General features: G+C 35.1%; 1 protein-coding gene across 1 annotated transcript in view; it reads left to right on the forward strand.

Moving 5' to 3' along the window:
• The window catches only part of LOC6645552, a 65,023-nt gene that overhangs the window by 37,112 nt on the left and 8,424 nt on the right, over positions 1 to 19,487 (forward strand). Inside the window, exons 10-23 of the mRNA XM_047011915.1 lie at positions 3,913 to 4,094; positions 4,156 to 4,331; positions 4,407 to 4,538; positions 4,623 to 4,738; positions 5,306 to 5,690; positions 6,714 to 6,843; positions 6,955 to 7,050; positions 7,161 to 7,319; positions 7,474 to 7,556; positions 8,956 to 9,142; positions 12,045 to 12,185; positions 15,219 to 16,289; positions 16,451 to 17,020; positions 19,057 to 19,151. Coding sequence (XP_046867871.1) covers positions 3,913 to 4,094; positions 4,156 to 4,331; positions 4,407 to 4,538; positions 4,623 to 4,738; positions 5,306 to 5,690; positions 6,714 to 6,843; positions 6,955 to 7,050; positions 7,161 to 7,319; positions 7,474 to 7,556; positions 8,956 to 9,142; positions 12,045 to 12,185; positions 15,219 to 16,289; positions 16,451 to 17,020; positions 19,057 to 19,151 — 3,523 coding nt within the window. The remainder of the gene's footprint in view (positions 1 to 3,912; positions 4,095 to 4,155; positions 4,332 to 4,406; positions 4,539 to 4,622; positions 4,739 to 5,305; positions 5,691 to 6,713; positions 6,844 to 6,954; positions 7,051 to 7,160; positions 7,320 to 7,473; positions 7,557 to 8,955; positions 9,143 to 12,044; positions 12,186 to 15,218; positions 16,290 to 16,450; positions 17,021 to 19,056; positions 19,152 to 19,487) is intronic.

Below are 19,487 nucleotides of genomic sequence, written 5' to 3' on the forward strand. Positions count from 1 at the left end.
AAATGTCTAAATTGCTTTTGACACGAGAATATTCTAATTGGTATCTCAAAACAAAGCTTTTTCCTATGCGGAATGTAGAAAAAATGTTCTCTAATTCCATATATACAAGAGGATATGCATATATACATATATGTACATCTTCTTATGCAGATATTTATGTGTGGATATGAATTTTGTTGCAGAGACTGCTTAACTTTAGCAATGTTCAAAAACATTAATCTAAAATTTAAAATTTCGGACTTACAAAGTGAAATTGTTTCAAAATTCGCGACTTTTTAGAAAAATGTGCCAACAAATTCTATATGAAATATCATTTTTAAGCTAATTGTAAGATGTTCGTGAGGTAAACTTACAAAAAGGATATTTTTGTTAAATCTCCTTACATTTAGGATAAGTTTTTCCTTGCTGATTGTTGTCTATTGTAATCTCCTTCTTAACAATAATCATAAAAAATGTTCTTAAATTATTCAAATGGCCCAACCAAACCAAAGTCTTCACTTTGGGCTAGTTGTTCCTAGTGGCTAGTGGTGGCATATTTTGTCAATTAAATTTTGTTTGTTGGATAGTTTTTCCCCTTTATGTACGTTCTGAGAATTTGTGACCAGCAATAAACAATAATAAACATTATAATCAAACGAAACAAAAACAAAAGGGGGAAAAAATAAACTAAAGCAAAACCTCCATTATCAAAGGAAACTCATCTAATAATTAAATGATAGAATACAAGCAAGGTCTAGATAGGATAAAAGAAGAAAAACAACTTTTACTGTTGCCACCCCCGCGCATCACTCTAGCGATATCTCTCCTCTTTTCACTTGCTATGCCTCCTACCCGCTACACTCACACACACACATAAATCACCACAAAAGTAATTGTAATTGTTGAATTATTAAAGCGCAAAAGGCAATAAACCACAAGAGTTTCCCATACTCCTTGTATCCTTACTCGTTCTTTAGGCTGTTCACTGTTCCTCACCCCCAGAGTATTCGTAAGTAAGTTGACTTTGCGACAAAAGAAAGCGGCAGGCAAATGGAGAAGGGACAAAGGTACCGAATCACAGATTCTCGAACCAATTAAAAATGTCTGCCTGAAAGAAGGCTTTTTCTATATACACACACACACACACATGCACATGCGAATTTATATAAATATATGTACATATACATATAGTAAATTGGGCAAGAAAAAAAAGGTCTCGACCAAAGAGCATATGCACATAAATGTACCCTATACATACGCACATTATGTGAAGGAAAGGACAAAGAAGCGAGAATCCTGCTGCCAGCTGTCTGCTGGTCTGCACGATATAAAAATAATTTCAATACTTTTTCCGTTTACCATTAAGAGCATTTCCGCTCCTGTCAGCCAAAAAACCAAAAAAAAAAAAAATAAATAAAGCAAAGAGTAAGAGCACAAAAGACAAAAAACAAAAAAAAAAGAAAGCGAATCATACCAAATGGAAGGACGCACATTTCCGCTGTCCGAGACTTTGACTCAGTAGGTATTTCAATGTTTTTCTTTCAAGCCGACAATTTTTCTACGTTCCAAGGGGATAAATCCAAACCCAAACCGAAAAGTAAAGTAGAGTAGACCAGACGAGGCTCGTTAACTTTTTGGCAAACACTCGTTGTCCGCACACTCACACAAACACTTCACCTCACACACACACACACACACACACACACACTTGTATGTGCATATGTATATGTGGGGAAACAGAGCGGTGGACCTTGCCATGGGCCGATAATTAAAATTAATTACGCTTGTAGTGATGTGCGGATTTATGCAACACAAGTTGAGCCCCATAGAGCACACACACACGCATACATGGACAGACTGAAAATAGTAGTTGAGCTGGTGTTGGTAGCGGTACAGTCCAGGCCAGGCCAATGGTGAGTGGCAAGCAGTCGGTCACTCATTAAATTAACGAGGCCGGATACCAAAAAGAAAACAAACAGACCCAATCAACATTGCCGACGTTTGTATACCCTTTGTACAAAAAGAAGAGAATAAATACTATAAACTTGGACAACAAGTGGTCATGCTTCAATTCAAACAAGTTGGATTATCTTAGTTAAAAAGTTTCCAAGCAAATAAAATGCCATTCTCAGACATTCTTCAAAAGACAGAAATAATCAAATGAATACCTTTGATAAATTATGCTTATATACATACATATAATACTCTTTTTATGGTCATCACCAAAATGTCAATATCCCTTTTTCCGGCTGATCAATGGCTGGGCACAAAAGAGGTCCGTGAAATGACCGAAAAGCAGAAAGAAAACAACTGTAAAACTGTGAGATGACGGCGCAGAGGTGAAAAGGAAGCGAAGTGGAAATTGCTTTTCTGTGTTACCTTTTGCGTTTATTGCAAATCAATTAAAATTTATACTCAACTGTAATCCGCCTGGGTACGTTCGATGGCAATATAATTTCGATTTATGCCGCCTTGCAATGCCTTTTAAATTATACGCACACGGTTACCGAAAGGAATTTCTTTGCGTTTGTTCACTTTTTTTTTTTATTGCAAAAAAGTAAAGGCAAGTGCGTAAAATTGTTTTTACATCAAAAGAAAACAGAAACAAGCACAACAAACAAAGGATATGCCTGTCCTTCTTATCTTATATATGTACATATATCCCACAGAGATAAATGTCGAATGTCCAGGAAATCTTTTAGTGGTCAACAAAAATATGTATGTAGAAAGCTTTAACAAAATATCCACAATATTGCGGTCATGCTCACTCAGCAGGTGGACTATATTGCAAATGCAAAACGAATTTATTAAATGATTTAAATAAAGCTCTCAAAATTGAATATAGGAAATGTTTTAAATAACAGCAGTTCAGCAGTTGCTGTGTAAAATTTTAGGACCCTGAAAGAAGATTTAAGTACAAGAAATAAACGGTTAATGAAACCATTAACTAGTTTAAAATAACACAGAAATTTAAATGGTTTTTGAATCAATATAATTTACATGCCTGAACTACATATATTTTATTTTATTGTTTTTCCTTATTTAAATTTATTGGTTTAATATTAACTTTGCAACTTGTGTCATATATGTTTAGGAGAGTGACAAGAATAAGGTTGAGTTAAGTCTTTAAGGGACCATTCAGTCACTCAGTTGGAGAAGTACTTTTATATACTTATTTCTATGGAAATGTCAACGTGAACTCTTTTGTGTCTGCCAATTGTGCAGCATTTGTAAGTAGATTTTAAAACCCTGGCAATGAGAAGAGACCTACTGAGAGACCTACATACGTAATACGTATACGTATACAAGCTTGTCAAACAACAAAATGCAAAATGAACACGATAGAACTAGAGAAAAATATACATAGAAAGGCACAAGCAGGCAGGCGATGGGTGGATAGGGGGAAAGAGTACTAAATAAGTAAAGCAATGGAAAGCAGTTAAAGACAGAAGAAGGCCCCAAAGACATTTGACATAATTTCGTTCATACAATTGTCCGGCTAAAAAAAAAAGGAGAACTCAAAAGTCAGTCACAGTCAGAGTCCACTTCATCTCATTCTAGTACACTACATGGCCACTCCCTCTCAAGCAATTCATGTCACTCATGTTTTGAGGGAGTGAATTTGGAGTGGGATATTTTCTTCTTTTTTTTTTTGGATTTGTGCAAGTTGTGTTATGAAAACAAAAATACAATGAAACGTGCCCATAAATTTTAAATAGCCTTGGATACGACAAGAGTAAAAGTCTCTCCCTTTTCTCTTTGTAACTCTGTTACATAATAAATGAAACAGAGAGTGAGAATGACTGTGTATGAGTGTGTCTGTGTGTGTGTTTTTTGACTAGCCCAAAAGCATCAAGCACCTTAAATTATGACAAGTCATGATTGTAAAGTAAAATTTTCTTCTTTTATGTTTATTTTCCATTGATTTATTAGGTATCGAAATAATGAAACTGTCAATGTGAATGATACGGATCATTATCAGGGTGGAAATTCTGATAATGTAGCCCTGGTTATTAAATCAACCAGAAAGGAGGATATTGGCAATTATACATGCGAACTATCGAATGCCATTGGCAAAGGTTCATCAGATCAATTAATCGATTTGGATGTTCAATGTAAGAATATTGAGACATATTTAAAAGTAAACCATGCTAATCCTCCACGATTTTGTTCAAGATGTTCCCCGTGTGGAGGTTCTTATGATACCAGAGGGACCTGTCAAAGAGAGCGATGAATCGAATGTAACCCTATTCTGTAATATTATCGATGCCAATCCATCGATGTTAACCAAAGTGCGTTGGTATGCCAACTCTACTCTGCTCAAAGAGCTACCCGATTGTGAGGAAACAAGAGTAAGTAGTTATTCAAAACTTTGAAATTTCCTTATAAAGTAATTATTTCTTATAATTTCCTTTCATTTTATAAAGGAGGATCTTTGCCATATTGATCCCAGTAAATTGTTATTGGAGAGTATTGGACGTGGTTTCTTTTACAATTATTCCTGTGAAGGTCTAAATGCTGCTGGCTGGGGTCCTCGCAGTGAGGAGAAGGAACTAATGGTAGGTCATAACTTCTTACACATAGAGTCAGCATGATTCAAATTATCATACTCTTCCGTATGCTTTCAATTTTATTCTTTTTAGGTACACTATGAGCCTGGACCGGCAACTCTGACTCATTTCCCTCCGATTGCTGTTAAAAAGAAGAGTGTGATATTCTCCTGCTCTGTGGATGATCCGGGTTATCCCGAATCGAATAGGTTTGTACCATCACTACCACAAGCCAACAAAAACAACAACAACAACAACACCATTACAACTACCAGCACAACAACAACAACAACAAAAACAATACCAAAAATAGAAATAGTTTATCATACGGTGCAAGCTCTGCTGCCGCATGAGGCTGATGCCGCATTCGAGGCGTTGCTGTTGCAAAAGCAACAAGAACTCCTCGAAAAGCAAGAAAACCCATTCACATCGTCATCGTCATCATTATCATCATCTCCATCATCATCGTTATTGGGAGTCGGAGGATCCAGAACAATTGGCAATTCCCATTCAACAAATGAAATTAAAGAAACGCATGCTCTAATTGATTTACATTTGAATCATTCCCTTTGTACATTGCTCACGCTCACCACATACACGCCACAATCACAAATCTTAACCCTATACACGGGGAAACATGGGGAATGGGGACAACCATTATCCGCATCCGCATCCGCCTCTGCCTCTGCCTCCGCTTCCGTACAATCCTCCTACGCACTATACCGCAAAATGGGCAAATTCACGTTCATTGCTCAAATGGTTATGCAACCCCACAGATATCGTTGGTTACGCGGCGGTCGTGGCCCCCTTCAGGATATTGTCACCAAGGACTGGACAGTGGAGCCAGTTGGCCTAGACAGCCGAACGAACTACTCGTGCTATGCATACAATGAGGGCGGCAAGGGTGTTATGGCCACAGTCAATTTGGAGGTACATGCACCGCCATTTTTCATCAAGAATCTGTCACCATATACGGGCATGCTGCATTCCTCGGCCAATGCCAATCTGACCTGTCGCATTGAGTGTGTGCCACGCTGTGAGATCTCCTGGCTGAAGGATGGTGTGCCGATTGAGAAGAACGATACCCGTTACTTTGTCAAAGAGAAGTATATGGATGCCTCCCCGGCAACTGGTGATTTTGAGAGTATGCTCTCAGTTTTGGTAAGTACATATATACCAATACATACATACATACATATATACACACACACATTCACTACTTAAATTCCATAGCAATATTGAACGGATAAAGGGCTTGATGAAAGGCAAAGGGTGGGCAGGCAAGGGTCAACTGCATCGTACTGTTCACAGGATTTTAGCTTTTTTTTTCAGTGAGGTGAGCAACAGAATTGAGCTTAGTTGGGGATTTGTTTTTGATAGATGATTGCTTCAGAGTAAGCCGAAGTTGCAATTGGGTAAAATACCCAGAAACAGAAAACCAAAGGAAAATAACTTTCTACGTTCTATATATGCGAAAGTCCTTCAATGTTTGTTTAATCTTTGGTGTAAACATTTCAATTGAGAAATGCATCAAATCAATTATACTTAATCTAAATTTATATAGAGAAAGCAAAGCAAATACCTACATAAATGCCGACTTAAATATTTATCTGTATCAAATTACAATTCAAGTTTTGTCACATGAACAACTCTCTATGTCTAATTAGCTAAACATTCAAATGCACTGAGAAAAATCAAATATACAAAACACAAAAAAAGCAAAATAAAAAATGCAAATTAATTCAATTAATTTATATTACAATTCGCTTTAAACACGAAAAGTTGTTGATGTCTTCAGTCAGTTCGATTGATAAACTTAAATTTTTGTTGTTGTTGGCGGTTTTTTTGTTTTTTGTTGTTTACTTTCTTTTATTAATTTCTCTCAGTATATACTTAAACAAAACGCCACTTCACATGACAAATGAAATCCCAATTAATTTTGAATTGTACAATACAATACAATCGCCTACCGACAAAACAAACGACATGTGTCAGCTGCAATACCACCACCATTGCCAACAACAACAACAACAACAACAACAACAACAACAACAAGAGCAACAGACCAGAGACCAACCACCCACTCTTTGCCCCACCAATGTACTATCCGTTCATTAAAATGAAAATCTTTTCCTCCTATCTCTCTCTCTCACTGACATGTTGGATTTTGCAAACCGATTACAGCACTTCAATATGTCAAATTGGCCAAATAAAAAATTCGATATTGAAGCAGATAATGCGAATTATTCATGCGTCTCCACATCGAATTCAGTGGGAGCGGGCATCAAGAGTGCCACCTACTTTAGCATTGAATGTGAGTACATAGAACTGAGATCCGGGACCCGAGATTACTGCCGTGTCACAGTTACATATACATACATACATACATACATACATCGATATATATTTCACAAATATTTCACAGATGCCCCCGATAATACAACCGTTTCGGAGAGCATTGTCTATGTGCAGGAAGATACCATACCGGGACGTGTCATATGCAAATCTCGAGCTAATCCCGGTAAGTGATTCATTCGAGTGCTCCCTGAGAAGAGAGGGAGCGTTAGTTACTTAGTATTAGACAATTGAGATTTTGAGATTTGTTTAACACACCAATTAATTAATATGCAGAGCCATCGTATGAATGGCGTTTCCGCGACCAGACCATCACCCGGGGTAACGCTTTGATTATCAATAAGGCAATGCAACGCAATGATAATGGCACCTACACCTGTCTGGCGTTTAATAAGCATGGCAAGAGTATTGCCGAAACCGTAATCGATGTCCAATGTGAGTAAATAGAAAAGACCAACACAAATCATCAAATGGTTGTGTTAACGAGGCCAGCTAAACTTTCCCCTTTTTGCCCCTTTTGCCTTGTATTTGCATTCATTTCTCTTAACTCTTCTCTTCCACTTTTTTTTTTTCGTTTGCTGCTCGGCAGTTAAACCACGCTGTGAAATTGAAAGACAAGAGATCGATGACCAGGATACATTAATTTGCACAGCATACGGAAATCCTGAAGAGGTGAGTTTTTGTATGGCTATATAGAAAAAGTGGTGGTGGGGGGGAATGGAAAGGAAGTGAACAAACCCATAAAGGGTACGCAACATCATGAATAAACAAGGCAAGGTTTAAACAAATTTTCACCAGTACCAATTGGAATACCCTAACAAAAGAGCTAGCAGATTTTGTTTCATGAGAAATATTAATGAAGAAATGGTCAATCGTAACCTAAAGTTGACCCCCTAATCATAATAGTTTATGTGTGTAAGTCGGGGAAAAAATTATAATTACTATATGTACCTATATATGGGAAGCCAAGAGTTTGTGAATCCATAAGGCAAGAGGCATTCTAAAGTCATATGACTTGCAAAGTAAGCATATGCACTCAATGAACGACCTAACCTTACTTTGATAGTCAACACACAAACACAGACCTACACACATGGCGCATGGGGGATAAGGTACACATATACATATATGGGTGGCAGGCCATCGAAATGGCAATAACGATAGCATTTCAATTGTGCAAGAGTTGGAGAAACTAAGCGGAACTGCGTTTTTGCTTTTCCCTCACCTTTTTTTCTCAATTTTTTTCCCTGATTTTCTCTTACTTCTGTTGCCGCTGTTTGGCTCATCTGCCTTTTGGCTGGTTGCTCGATAGGTAGCTGCAAGAATTTTCAATTTTATGAGTTTACCTTCTGGCCAGGTTGCAGCTACTATCCAAACAGTTTGCAGTTTGAGTTTGCCATGGCGCATAAATCAGTGCAGCATTTTTTTTCTTTTAGTTTTTTTGTTTCTCTAGGTTTTACCATGGTTTTTCTTTTGGATTTCCGTTACCCGTTTTTTTTCTGTTTCAACTGCTCTGTAATTTAATTTGCTTCAGTTAAAAACTTGACGTAGGGTGGTAATAAAATTTATAGGTACCTATAGGTAAATGGAAATTTCGGAGTAAAGTCTTTGGCCAATTATTGGAATTGGAAATGGTAATGTGGTTAAAGCTTTTGGGCCGGGGCAAGAGTCGGGCCATATGTCATCACAAATTGTAGGCACTCCAACGCTGGAGCTGGTTTTGTGGCTGGAGCTGGTTTTGTAGCTTCAAGTAAACATTCAGTGAAACTCGAAAGAAATGCATCGCCAGCAAACCCCTGGGAGAGCTATCAGAAGAACCAAATACACAAACACAAACACAAATAAGCAAAATCGAAGCAAAAGCTCTGGGCAAAAACCCAAAAATACCTGAATAATCAAAAAGAGATGAGGGAAAATGAAAGATGAATGCAAAAATGAATATGTATGTGGTACCTAACTCTATGTTTAACTAGTTTAAGTGTAACTCAAGTTCATGTTCCCAATAATAACGAAACAAATCTCTTTTTCTCTTCACATTTTTTTTTGTGTGTATTCACTCTTCTTATTTCAGGCCGATTTTTCATGGTCAATTAAAGCTGAAAATGAAACTGTAGAATCTTTGGGCAATGGCGATAAAAAGGCTTCTGTTAGCAAAAGCTATTATATACTACAAGAGGATTATGCCATTGCCAGAACCTATAGATGTGTGGCCAATAATACTGTCGGCTTGGGTGCATTCTGTGACATTGAAGTTGCCGGTAAGTAAAGTTTATAGAACTTAAATCTAATAATTAACTAGTTAATCGATCTCTGCTTTCACTAAGTACTAGTAGCCACAATTAAAAAAAAAAAAAAGAATGGCAATTAATTCTTTATTGCCGAGATGAGATTCTAAAGTGTAATAAAATCTGGTTTTCATTTCGTTTTACTTTTTATTACAATAACAAGAACAAGAGTCAGCGGAAATTGATTCTCTTGATTTTCGTGAATTTTATTCTCGGCGTTTGCCCTTCTTGTTCACTTTTCGTTTTTTTCTTTACTTACTTTTATTTTATTTTTTTTTTCTTCTTTTTTGCCATCATTCACGTTTTTGCGTTTAACCGCGACCAAAATCCGTTCACAGTTTTTACTATGCCATTCGCAGTGGCGTCCTTTTTTACTTCTTCTCCAGTTTTGCTCCTTCAATTTGATAAGCTGCTTAAGTCATGAGTTTTTCGCCCAGTCTATTTTCAATTTCAATTTTAATGTCTGTTCCAAATCTTTCGCCTTTTTATCTACTTGCTAAATATTCACCACTTTCTGACCCTCTCGGTCTGCTCCTCAATTGATTGAATTGAAATTGAAATTTGACTGCAGATGGCGCTGTCTTGACTTCATTTTCTTTTTTAATTCGGTTTTTTGTGTTTTTTTTTTTAAATTTATGATTGCAAATTTAAATTTGCAATTTCTCTATAAAATGTAAAATTTGTTTGTCACTCTTTGTTCTTATACTTTTAGCTTTTAGTCACCCTGATTTCTAATTTCATTCTTCCTCCCAAAAATTTTCCAGTATTATCTATTTAAATATTGGTTTTATCTTGTGTGTTTTTTATTTTTTATTGCTCAACAGCTGGTTCAGCGCTTTTTATTTGGTGGCAAGGTAAATGCCAATATAGGTTTCTTTGAGTTAGTTTTGTTATTTTGTTCAATGTGAATGAAGTTTGATTTGTGTGATAGTATATGTGTGAGTGTGTATGTGTGTGGAGAAAGAAGACTACATACTAGCAACTAGTAACAATGACTAGTAGCCATTTAAACCACAATAAATAAACAATTTATTATAAATATTAACCCAATCATTGCTTTACTATTATCTTCTCGTTGAATTGCTTGAATTAAACACTAACCAAAAATGCTACTAATCGCTAACTAGTGAGACCAAAAAGTAAGTAGATACCTAAATTAAACACAAAAAACTCACTATATTAGTGTAAATAGTTGCGATAGCTAGAAAAAGAAAGTAAATAAATATCAGTTTAAAGTTGATATCTTAAGTTTAGCAATGCGCACATCTGGTAGGAAATTAGTACAATGACCGTTAAAAACGTAAAACGGATATACATATCTATAAAGACTACTGCTGCTGCTGCTGCTTACCCCATTAATCCAACACAACTGTGAAAACCGCCATTTTTCATTTCGCTTATTTAGAGTTGTATGTGTGGTAAGATAGGAAAAGGGTATAAATATATACATACACATATATGTATATAGACAGAGCGAGAACAATGCAGTCAGTAGGGACAGCGGGCAGGGGGGTAAGGACAGGGCTGAATTGTAGGTGGTGCCTAACTGTTAAATGTTGTTGACACGAGAATCAGCACGCCAAAATGAATAGCTCATAACATATGCGAGAAATACGAAGTACATGCATTCACTTACACACTCACTCACTCACTCACTTACTCACGCAGAGAGTAAATACATGGATAAACGTTTCTCGAAACAAAGGCATCTGCTGGCATACATTACACACACACACACAAACACACACACATCTACAGACAGACAGCCATAAAGTATGCAATGTGCCGCGCGTACGCTGCTGGCAAAGACAATTCATTTGTTTGGAAGATAAACAGCTGAATTATAGCAATACGGAAAACAATGAGAGACAAACTGTAGAACTGTAGAGAATATAGGAGTAAGTAGAAATGGAAGCCAGCTGCTGTTGCCACACTGCTACTACATATTATCTACAACCTACTGACTAACACAGTTTTTACTCCGTTAGCCAAAACGATAATAGAAACAATGCCATAAAAGTTATATAAATATTATAACTGTTTGATACACTATAAAACTAGTTATTGCATATGTATATTGGAAAATCTTAAAACTATGTAGATTTTGTCATTCTTTACATTTGTCTTCTCTTATTTCTTTCATTAGCTAAGCTTACGGGGCATAAAATAAATCAATGCAAAAGCAAACAAAAAACTTGTCTTAGAATCTATACAACTTTTTAATTGTTAAATTGTATAGGATTGTATGTAGGGACTTCGAATTGATTCTAACACAATACAACTGGGAACTTTGTAAATTTACGAATATGCTTTTTTTGGTGAGGGTATAAAAAGAGAAACAAGCTTCGTTTCAGAGGGTAAGAGCATGTAATTGTGGGTAGACCTGCAAATGCATTTGTGTCAAAAACTGCATACTTGATGCTCAGACGTAACAGAGAAAGAGTGAAAGAGAGTAAGAGGAAGATATGAATGAATAAGAAAGGAAGATAGAAATGGGAATTGCATGGGGCAAAGCCATGTGACAAGTTGATAAATTAAAGAGGCTGAACGAAGACGAAGCGATGTTCTACTGTCTAAGCCAGAATCAAGAGAATGTGGCTATAGTCAGTCAGTTAGTCAGTCAGTCGGTTAGTCAGTCAGTGAGACAGTTAGCTAACGAAGCATTTAATCATAATAAGTAGGCAGCCTTAAAACCAGATGTCACTCTTATGGCATGTCATATGCACCCTCCATCCCCTCCTCCGTCTATGTCAAGAGTTCAAGTTTATTTTTTTTTCTGATCCTCTACCTGATAAATCCCTCCATGTTATCTTCAATCGCTTTATTTATTTATCACTAATTTGATTTTCAACTTAATTTTCTCTCTTTTAAATAGAACAACGGGCTTGGTGGCAGCGATGGGACAAAACAACGCTCATTATATTGGTGGCCGCCATATTGGGCTTATTGCTAGCCGTCATTATCATTTGTTGCATAATCATTTGCATTTGCCGTCGACGTCGGCGACAGGATAAATGTGAGTACCATGTGCCATTTAGCTAATAAGTAAGAAGAGAGTCTATTATTAGTCCACCCAAATCCATTGCCCTCCCCCCCTACCCAAAATACATTTAACCTTGTCCCCAAAGACCTATGTACCTCTCGTACCACTACCATCTCCAAATTAGTTTAGTTTTAAGCAGACTACAGAGGAAATTCTAGAATTAAGTTATAAATTACCATATCTATCAATTGGTTAAAAAAAAAGAAAATACAAAACAAAAACTGAATATTGTTTAAATATTTCGTTCCCTATTTTTTTAATTTCTTGTGCATTTGTATTTTGAGTTTATCACAATCTTTAGTTTAATTCAGAACGACACCAGCACGTGCTGAGCCTTCGCTTTAAATATTTATTTTATTTCGCATGAGATATCCTCGCTTGCTTTTAATAGCATGTTGCCCTTGTGGCCAGTTTTGCCATATTGAATAAAATTGGATTGTCGATTTAAGTAGGCTACTTCCCTTTTGGACATGACTAAGTATAGACCGCCAGAGTTCAAAATTCCCAACATACATATGACTTCTAGTAAAAAAAAAACATTTGACATTTACTAAAGAAAACAAAATCGGAATATTTCAAATTTTCAAATAATTTGCTTTTAATAATGATATAACTTATGAATTATATTTGAAAAGAAAGATCCTATAAATTGTATTTTGAATTAGAAACAAACGAGTAATGCAAAAACAAAACCAAATTTCATGAATCTGAATTGAAGTTAGAAATTGAATAATACAATGACTGAAAATAATAGTAGATAATTTCGCACATAATTGAATTGTAAATTTTTAAATGATTAAAAGTTTAATGCAAAGACAGATTGACTTATTTTCCTGTTATGATCGAACCAACATTTAAAGTAATTAGCATTAATTAACAGAATTGGATAAATATTCATTCTTCTACTTATACATATATACAATATATTTAATTATTTATTAATATTGATTAAAAAAATTTCTTCTTGTTTTTTCAATTAAAAATTATGCTCTATGTACATAAACATAATTTTGCTTGGCTGCATCAATGTGTAAATGCTTAAACAACAACAACAACAACTACTACAACAACATCAACAACGACAACAATAACAAATAACACAACAACAACATCAAAAATGGAACATCAATATATACACACACACACATCTATACACACACACACACATACACAAATGAAAATAAAAAAATATACCTTATTGGATAATGAAATATTGCGAAAATTGCAAAATGCAAACAACATGCAAAATACAATAACATCAACAACAAAACAAAAAAAAACTTAAAATAATTATTAATTACACAACAACAACAAATGCAACTAATTAACAACCGCAAAACAAACAAATAACAACAACAACAACAACATAATGATTGCCTTTTGTTATTGCCTGCAAATTTATTGTAAATTATTTTCGCTTGAAATTATATTTTTTTTCTCCCTCATTCCTTTCTATTGATATGCTTCGCTCTCTATCTTTTCAACTGTCTCCGTCTCTGTCATACGCATTCACTATTTTGCTTACGCTCTTGCCGTTTTGTTTTTTCTTCCTATTTCTATCTCAATTTAATTTGCAATACAAAAAAAAACATCCAAAAACAACAACAATGACAACGACTATTGTCCCCATACACCGCGACTTCACTTCATAATTGCTCGCTGCTACAACAACATCGACAACAATTCAAACTACAAACAAAAACAACAATAAATTAAACAACATTTTAATTCTGCTAATCAAATATAAAATAATTACACGCAATCACACCATTAAACACACACACACACACACACGCATACATCGATATTTAATTTCAATATAAATATATATGTATGTTTTTCTTAAATATATATATATATATATATGTGTGTATATATATATTCGTAAAGATCATACGGAAGTTTCCATCAGCGCCAATCAAAGGTAAGTGAACATACCGTTTTCCATCAATAAAATTTTTCCATTTTTCATTCTCCTCAGTTGATTGTTTATTTCCATTTTTGGCAATCAGTTTCTAATAATATATTAGCTCTTGGTTGAACTTGAAATCATAAGAATTGTGAAAACAACACGGGGACCTTTTCTCAGTTTAGTTACTCTAAAATCCCGCTCATTATTCGCGAAGGAACTATCTCTCGAACTCTAAAAAACACACAGTTTTAGTTAGACTCGATTTATTTAAACTAGAATGAAAAACTTATTATAAACTGATATGCTGAATGATATTGAGTTTATTACTTAAATAAGTTTAGATTCTCAGATACCAAAGAGATTCTTGCTAAAAAAAAACATTTTCTGCATCTTTATTGACAATATTTTCAACATTTGCAATTTGCATATACAGCGCAAAGTGAATAAAGTGAAAAATTACTCCTCAATCAAGAAAACAAGAGCAGCTCATAATCTGATGCAAAAGAAAGATGGAGAAAGCAAAGCTAAAATCAGTTTTTTCATGTATACTCTTTTCAAATTGATTTCTTTGAGGACTTCGACAGGTGTTTATCCTACACGCAAGAGGTGCCAAAAGTGCTATTGTGGAGAGAGAAAACTCTTAAGTTTTACAATATCAATTTATTTTGAACATTAAGACTTATTCTGCATAAATGGTTTCAAGTTCAAATTTAAACAAATTTACAAATTAAAAGAAAATTATTGAAAAATTTTGTTCAAATCTTTAAACTGTTAACTGTTGCATGCTTTTTGCTTTTTGCTTACAATATACTTACATACATATATACTTTTTGATAATATATAATTGCTATAAAAATATTTAATTTATTTATTCTTAATTTATCTCTTTTTCTTTTTTGTTCAATTACGTTTTTCGTTGCATATATAAACAATTGAATAATTGCTTCTTGATTATTGTGAATAATTTGCGTTATATAATGCTGTGTATTATCACTCATATGTGTAATCATAAAATGGATTTTTTATATCGCTTGCTTGATTCTCAACTTAAAAAATTCGCACACAAAATAAAAACACACAACTTACACAACAAACCAAACCTACTACTACAACAACAACTGCAACCACACAATGCACCCACAATTCCACCAAACCAACCACATCAACATCATCAAAAACAATATCAACTATCAGTGTGCTATCATATCAGCCAGTTTTGCCACAAGTGGGCATTGCCCTGCCCCTACAAGATACAACAACAAATTCTGCAGCGGCAGCAACAGCAGCGGCAGGAACATTGCTGCCAGCTACTTTGTTGCCACCGCAGCAAGAAAAACATGAACAACAGCAACAACAGCAACAGCAACAAAAAGAATCGCTACCCGCAGCCGAAAACAACAACGACGAGTTGTTGCTGGCCACGCCTCCGACCACCATTGAGCGAAATGGTGGACATGGAAATATACCAAAATCACCCCCACGCTGGCCACTGCGTCCCGGCGTGATGGTACATGTGAGCAGCGATACCAAAGAGAATCTAGCCGTGAATCGTATGACATTGAAACCGAATCTCAGTGGGGCAGGGCAGGCAGGGAATGCAAGTCAGTTGTCGGCACAATTGAGTGCCGTATTGAATGATACTCAAACAACTAACTCCAATAGCACCATGTTAACCGAGGTGACGGACACAACAATACCAATACCAATAGCAACAACAACAACAGCAACTGGAACAGCACTAGGAACAACACCAACAACAACAGCTAGTGGATTATCATCGACACGTTTGGGCAGTCGAAGAATGATCAAAATAAAACCATTATCATCAACAGATGAACATGAGGCCACATCGTCTGGTCCAGAAGCAACATATTGTCTGGAGAGCCCAAGCGGAATAATGCCATCGGCATCGACAACAAATTCATCATCGAGAGTGGAAAGGATATTGGCCTTTGTCTTTAGACGGGCCAAGAAATCACCAGATGATGGCATACGCGATAGCCAGAGAAGTCATGTGGGTCTATTGCAAACATTTTGGCGAGGACGTGGCAATAATAATGACGTAGCAGCAGCAGGAGCAGCAGCAGCAGCCAGTCCATTTGGCGTCCAGCATCGCCTCAAGGGAATACGCTGCAGTGGCAGTGGTAAAGATTTAAAGAAACCCCCAAACCTACATATATAAATATATAGACTTATGATTTATGTTTTTTTTTCTTTTGTTTTTAATTTTTTTGTATCACCTTTACATGCACACCCATACACACACACACACATTTGTCACATATCGTTCACGTATCGCTAGTCACTTACAAAAAGACGCCAACAGCAACTAATCAAACAACGACAACAACAGCAGCAACATCAACAACATCATCAACGGCAACGGCGACAACATTGAAAGATGTCATCAGCAACGTAGTTCACAATCCCACCAGTGTCCAATCACATGCCTCTGTGACATTTCAAGCGCCTTTATTAGACAAGCCAGCAACGCCAGCAACAGTAATGGCTACAGCAACAGCAACGGCAATGGCAACTGTAATACAGGACACCACAACAACCACACTAAAATCTCCCCAAGGAGCAACAGCTGCAACAGCTCCCATAGTCCGCGTTGGGCCTGGCGTGAGTTCCTTGGAGCGTCATCATCCCAAACAACAGAGGAGCATCTTAAAATCTCCCACACCACCGCCACGCCCACCGCCACCAATGTTGCCCTTGCGTCATGGCCATGGACAGCAGAAGCAGCAACAACAATTGTCCACCAGCAACATACCCATCAGGAGCAGAAGCAGAAGCAACAGCAGCTGCAGCAGCAACACAATCACCACATTGCCTCCATTGCTCAAACGCACGGTCCTCGTATCACCCAGCAGCAAAATCGAACGCGTTCAAAGTAAGACAAACTCTGGCAAGTCATCACAAGCTCATGCTCATGCTCATGCACATACAAACATATCTCATACATATATCTCATCTCATTTTATCACATTTTATCCAACCATAAATCATTTACAATTTTATTACTTCAATGTTTGCGGTTTCCTTTTTCCTTTCTCTTTTTGAAGTTAATTCCATGTACTTGCAATATTTGAAGGTGACTTTGTTCAATATAGGTTACAAAAAAATATACATATGTACATAGAAGATACCTATCTAGAAACCTAAATCTTCAGGTTATTAGAAATGAATGACTTGCTTGAACCAAGACCAGAAAACAGACAGGGAGCAAATGGCTATATACACGCAAATCCAATGCATTTAATTAAGTGTTTCTTTTTTCTTTTTGCCAATTTTAAAAAAATTTGCAATTTTCCTAAAAAAGTCTTTAGTCATCTGCATATGATTATAAGTATCCCAAAGTTGTGGAAAGCTTTAACTTGCTCTATGAAGTCTTATTTATATACTGTGGCTTTGATCTTAATATACAGTTTCAAGGAAAACCTCATATATATTTTTTTGAGCTTTTTATTTGAGAAAGAAATAATGAAACTATAAAGTTTTTAACATTTTATTTGCTTTTCAAGTTAAGGGAATTGAAGTCTCTTTTATAATAAAAATAAATAAATGTTTTCTTTAATAAAATGATCAGTGAACCATTTGTTTAAATTTTGGTAAACTCAAATTTATACTACATATATATATGTACATATATATCCCTTAGATCAAAAGTATACAAACATATGAACATATCGTCCTTTGAAAAAGAAAGATTGAAAAAATAATGAATAAATCATCAGATATAGGTATAGGTTTCATGCATTTTAGAAGACTGTTTATATAACCGAATATAAATATACTCGTATCAATTTTTTTGTTCCTATTATGACTTAGTGAATGTCACCATCTTGATTTCCTAACACTATCGTTGTCATAAACATTTACATTATTCCTGTGTATATAACAATGTACCTCACTATATCCATACTCTCTTTGTGTCAACTTTATTATTATTGCTGTAAGTAATTTACTATAATGAATCGAATACTGAGGTCCTCATATAATCATATATCAACTACAATAATAACAACAGCAACAACAACAACAACAACAAAAGCTAGAACAACAAATAATCGACAAGTAAGAGAATACGAAACCAAAACCAAAAAATATATAAATGAATACAGACAAACCAAGAAAGAACTTGTGATATTATTTGCTTGCCTATCAATCATAATTCATTAACCAAATCTATATATACATATGTGCTTTTCAATATATATATACAAATTATATGTATATGTATCATTTATTTTCTAAATGTTTATGTTCTTTTCCTGTTTTTGTTTATGGCCTGCAAGAAAGTGTATGTAGAATAAGTTTGTTGATTTGTTCATTTGTTTCGTGTTGTCCATGTTGCATGCTTGTGATATACATTAAACATATCTATCTCTGTCTCTCTCTAAATTCTCACTTGAATAACTGTAAATTTTTAATTTTTGAAAAACAACAAAATGAAAGGATGCACAAAAAAATGCAAAATTACGCATTTAGGTGAATTGTGCATTGAAAAAAAAATATTTAAAAAAAGAAAACTGAACTTAAGTTTGTTTTAAGTGTAATGATTTTAGCAAAGAAATTATAAGTTAAATACATATATATTTATTTATAATTCGACTAATTTATTTCTCTTTCCCATTTTTTTTCTCCCCATTATTCTTCCTTTTCTTTTATCTATATTATCTCATCTGATTTGCTTCTAATTTGATGAAACAAAACCACAACAAATATATATATATATATATATAATATATGTGTATATTTATATAAAAAAACAAACAAAAAATAATTCGTCGAAACACAACAACAAATCAAAACTTTATAAAAACAAAAAAAAAATCAACTCTAATTGCCAAAAAAAATGAAACAAAATCAAATCATCCGATCCGTACCACCATATACCAAAAAAATATATATATACCTTATATATAGTACACGACAAGTCGTCTTCACTGGGGGATCCATTGACGGAACCTGGCGAGTATGAGAATCTACCATTTCATGGCCTCCAAACGGCTCCCAACAAGGTACAGTTACAAGAAAATATTTTTCTGTTTGTTGCTTAACTTAAACTTTAGAGAAACAGAAACGAAAAACCGTAAACAAAAAAAACCTTTCTATTCACCACTTTTCACCAATCCAATCCAATCCAATCACCCAACCACCCAATTCACTCACACTATTTAAATGCACTGCAACACACAACCTAGTTAAATAATAACCAAACTCCATGAAATTGAACTAAAAGAAAAAACCAAAAAATTGGTATATGAAACTCGCTTTGCCTCTTGCCTATATCTTTCTCTCACTCTCTAGCGCTCTATGTCTCGCTCTCTCTCTATATATATCTCTCTCTCTCTCTA

This window comes from Drosophila willistoni, assembly GCF_018902025.1.
Source record: "Drosophila willistoni isolate 14030-0811.24 chromosome XR unlocalized genomic scaffold, UCI_dwil_1.1 Seg143, whole genome shotgun sequence".
In the NCBI taxonomy this organism is placed as follows: Eukaryota; Metazoa; Arthropoda; class Insecta; order Diptera; family Drosophilidae; genus Drosophila; species Drosophila willistoni.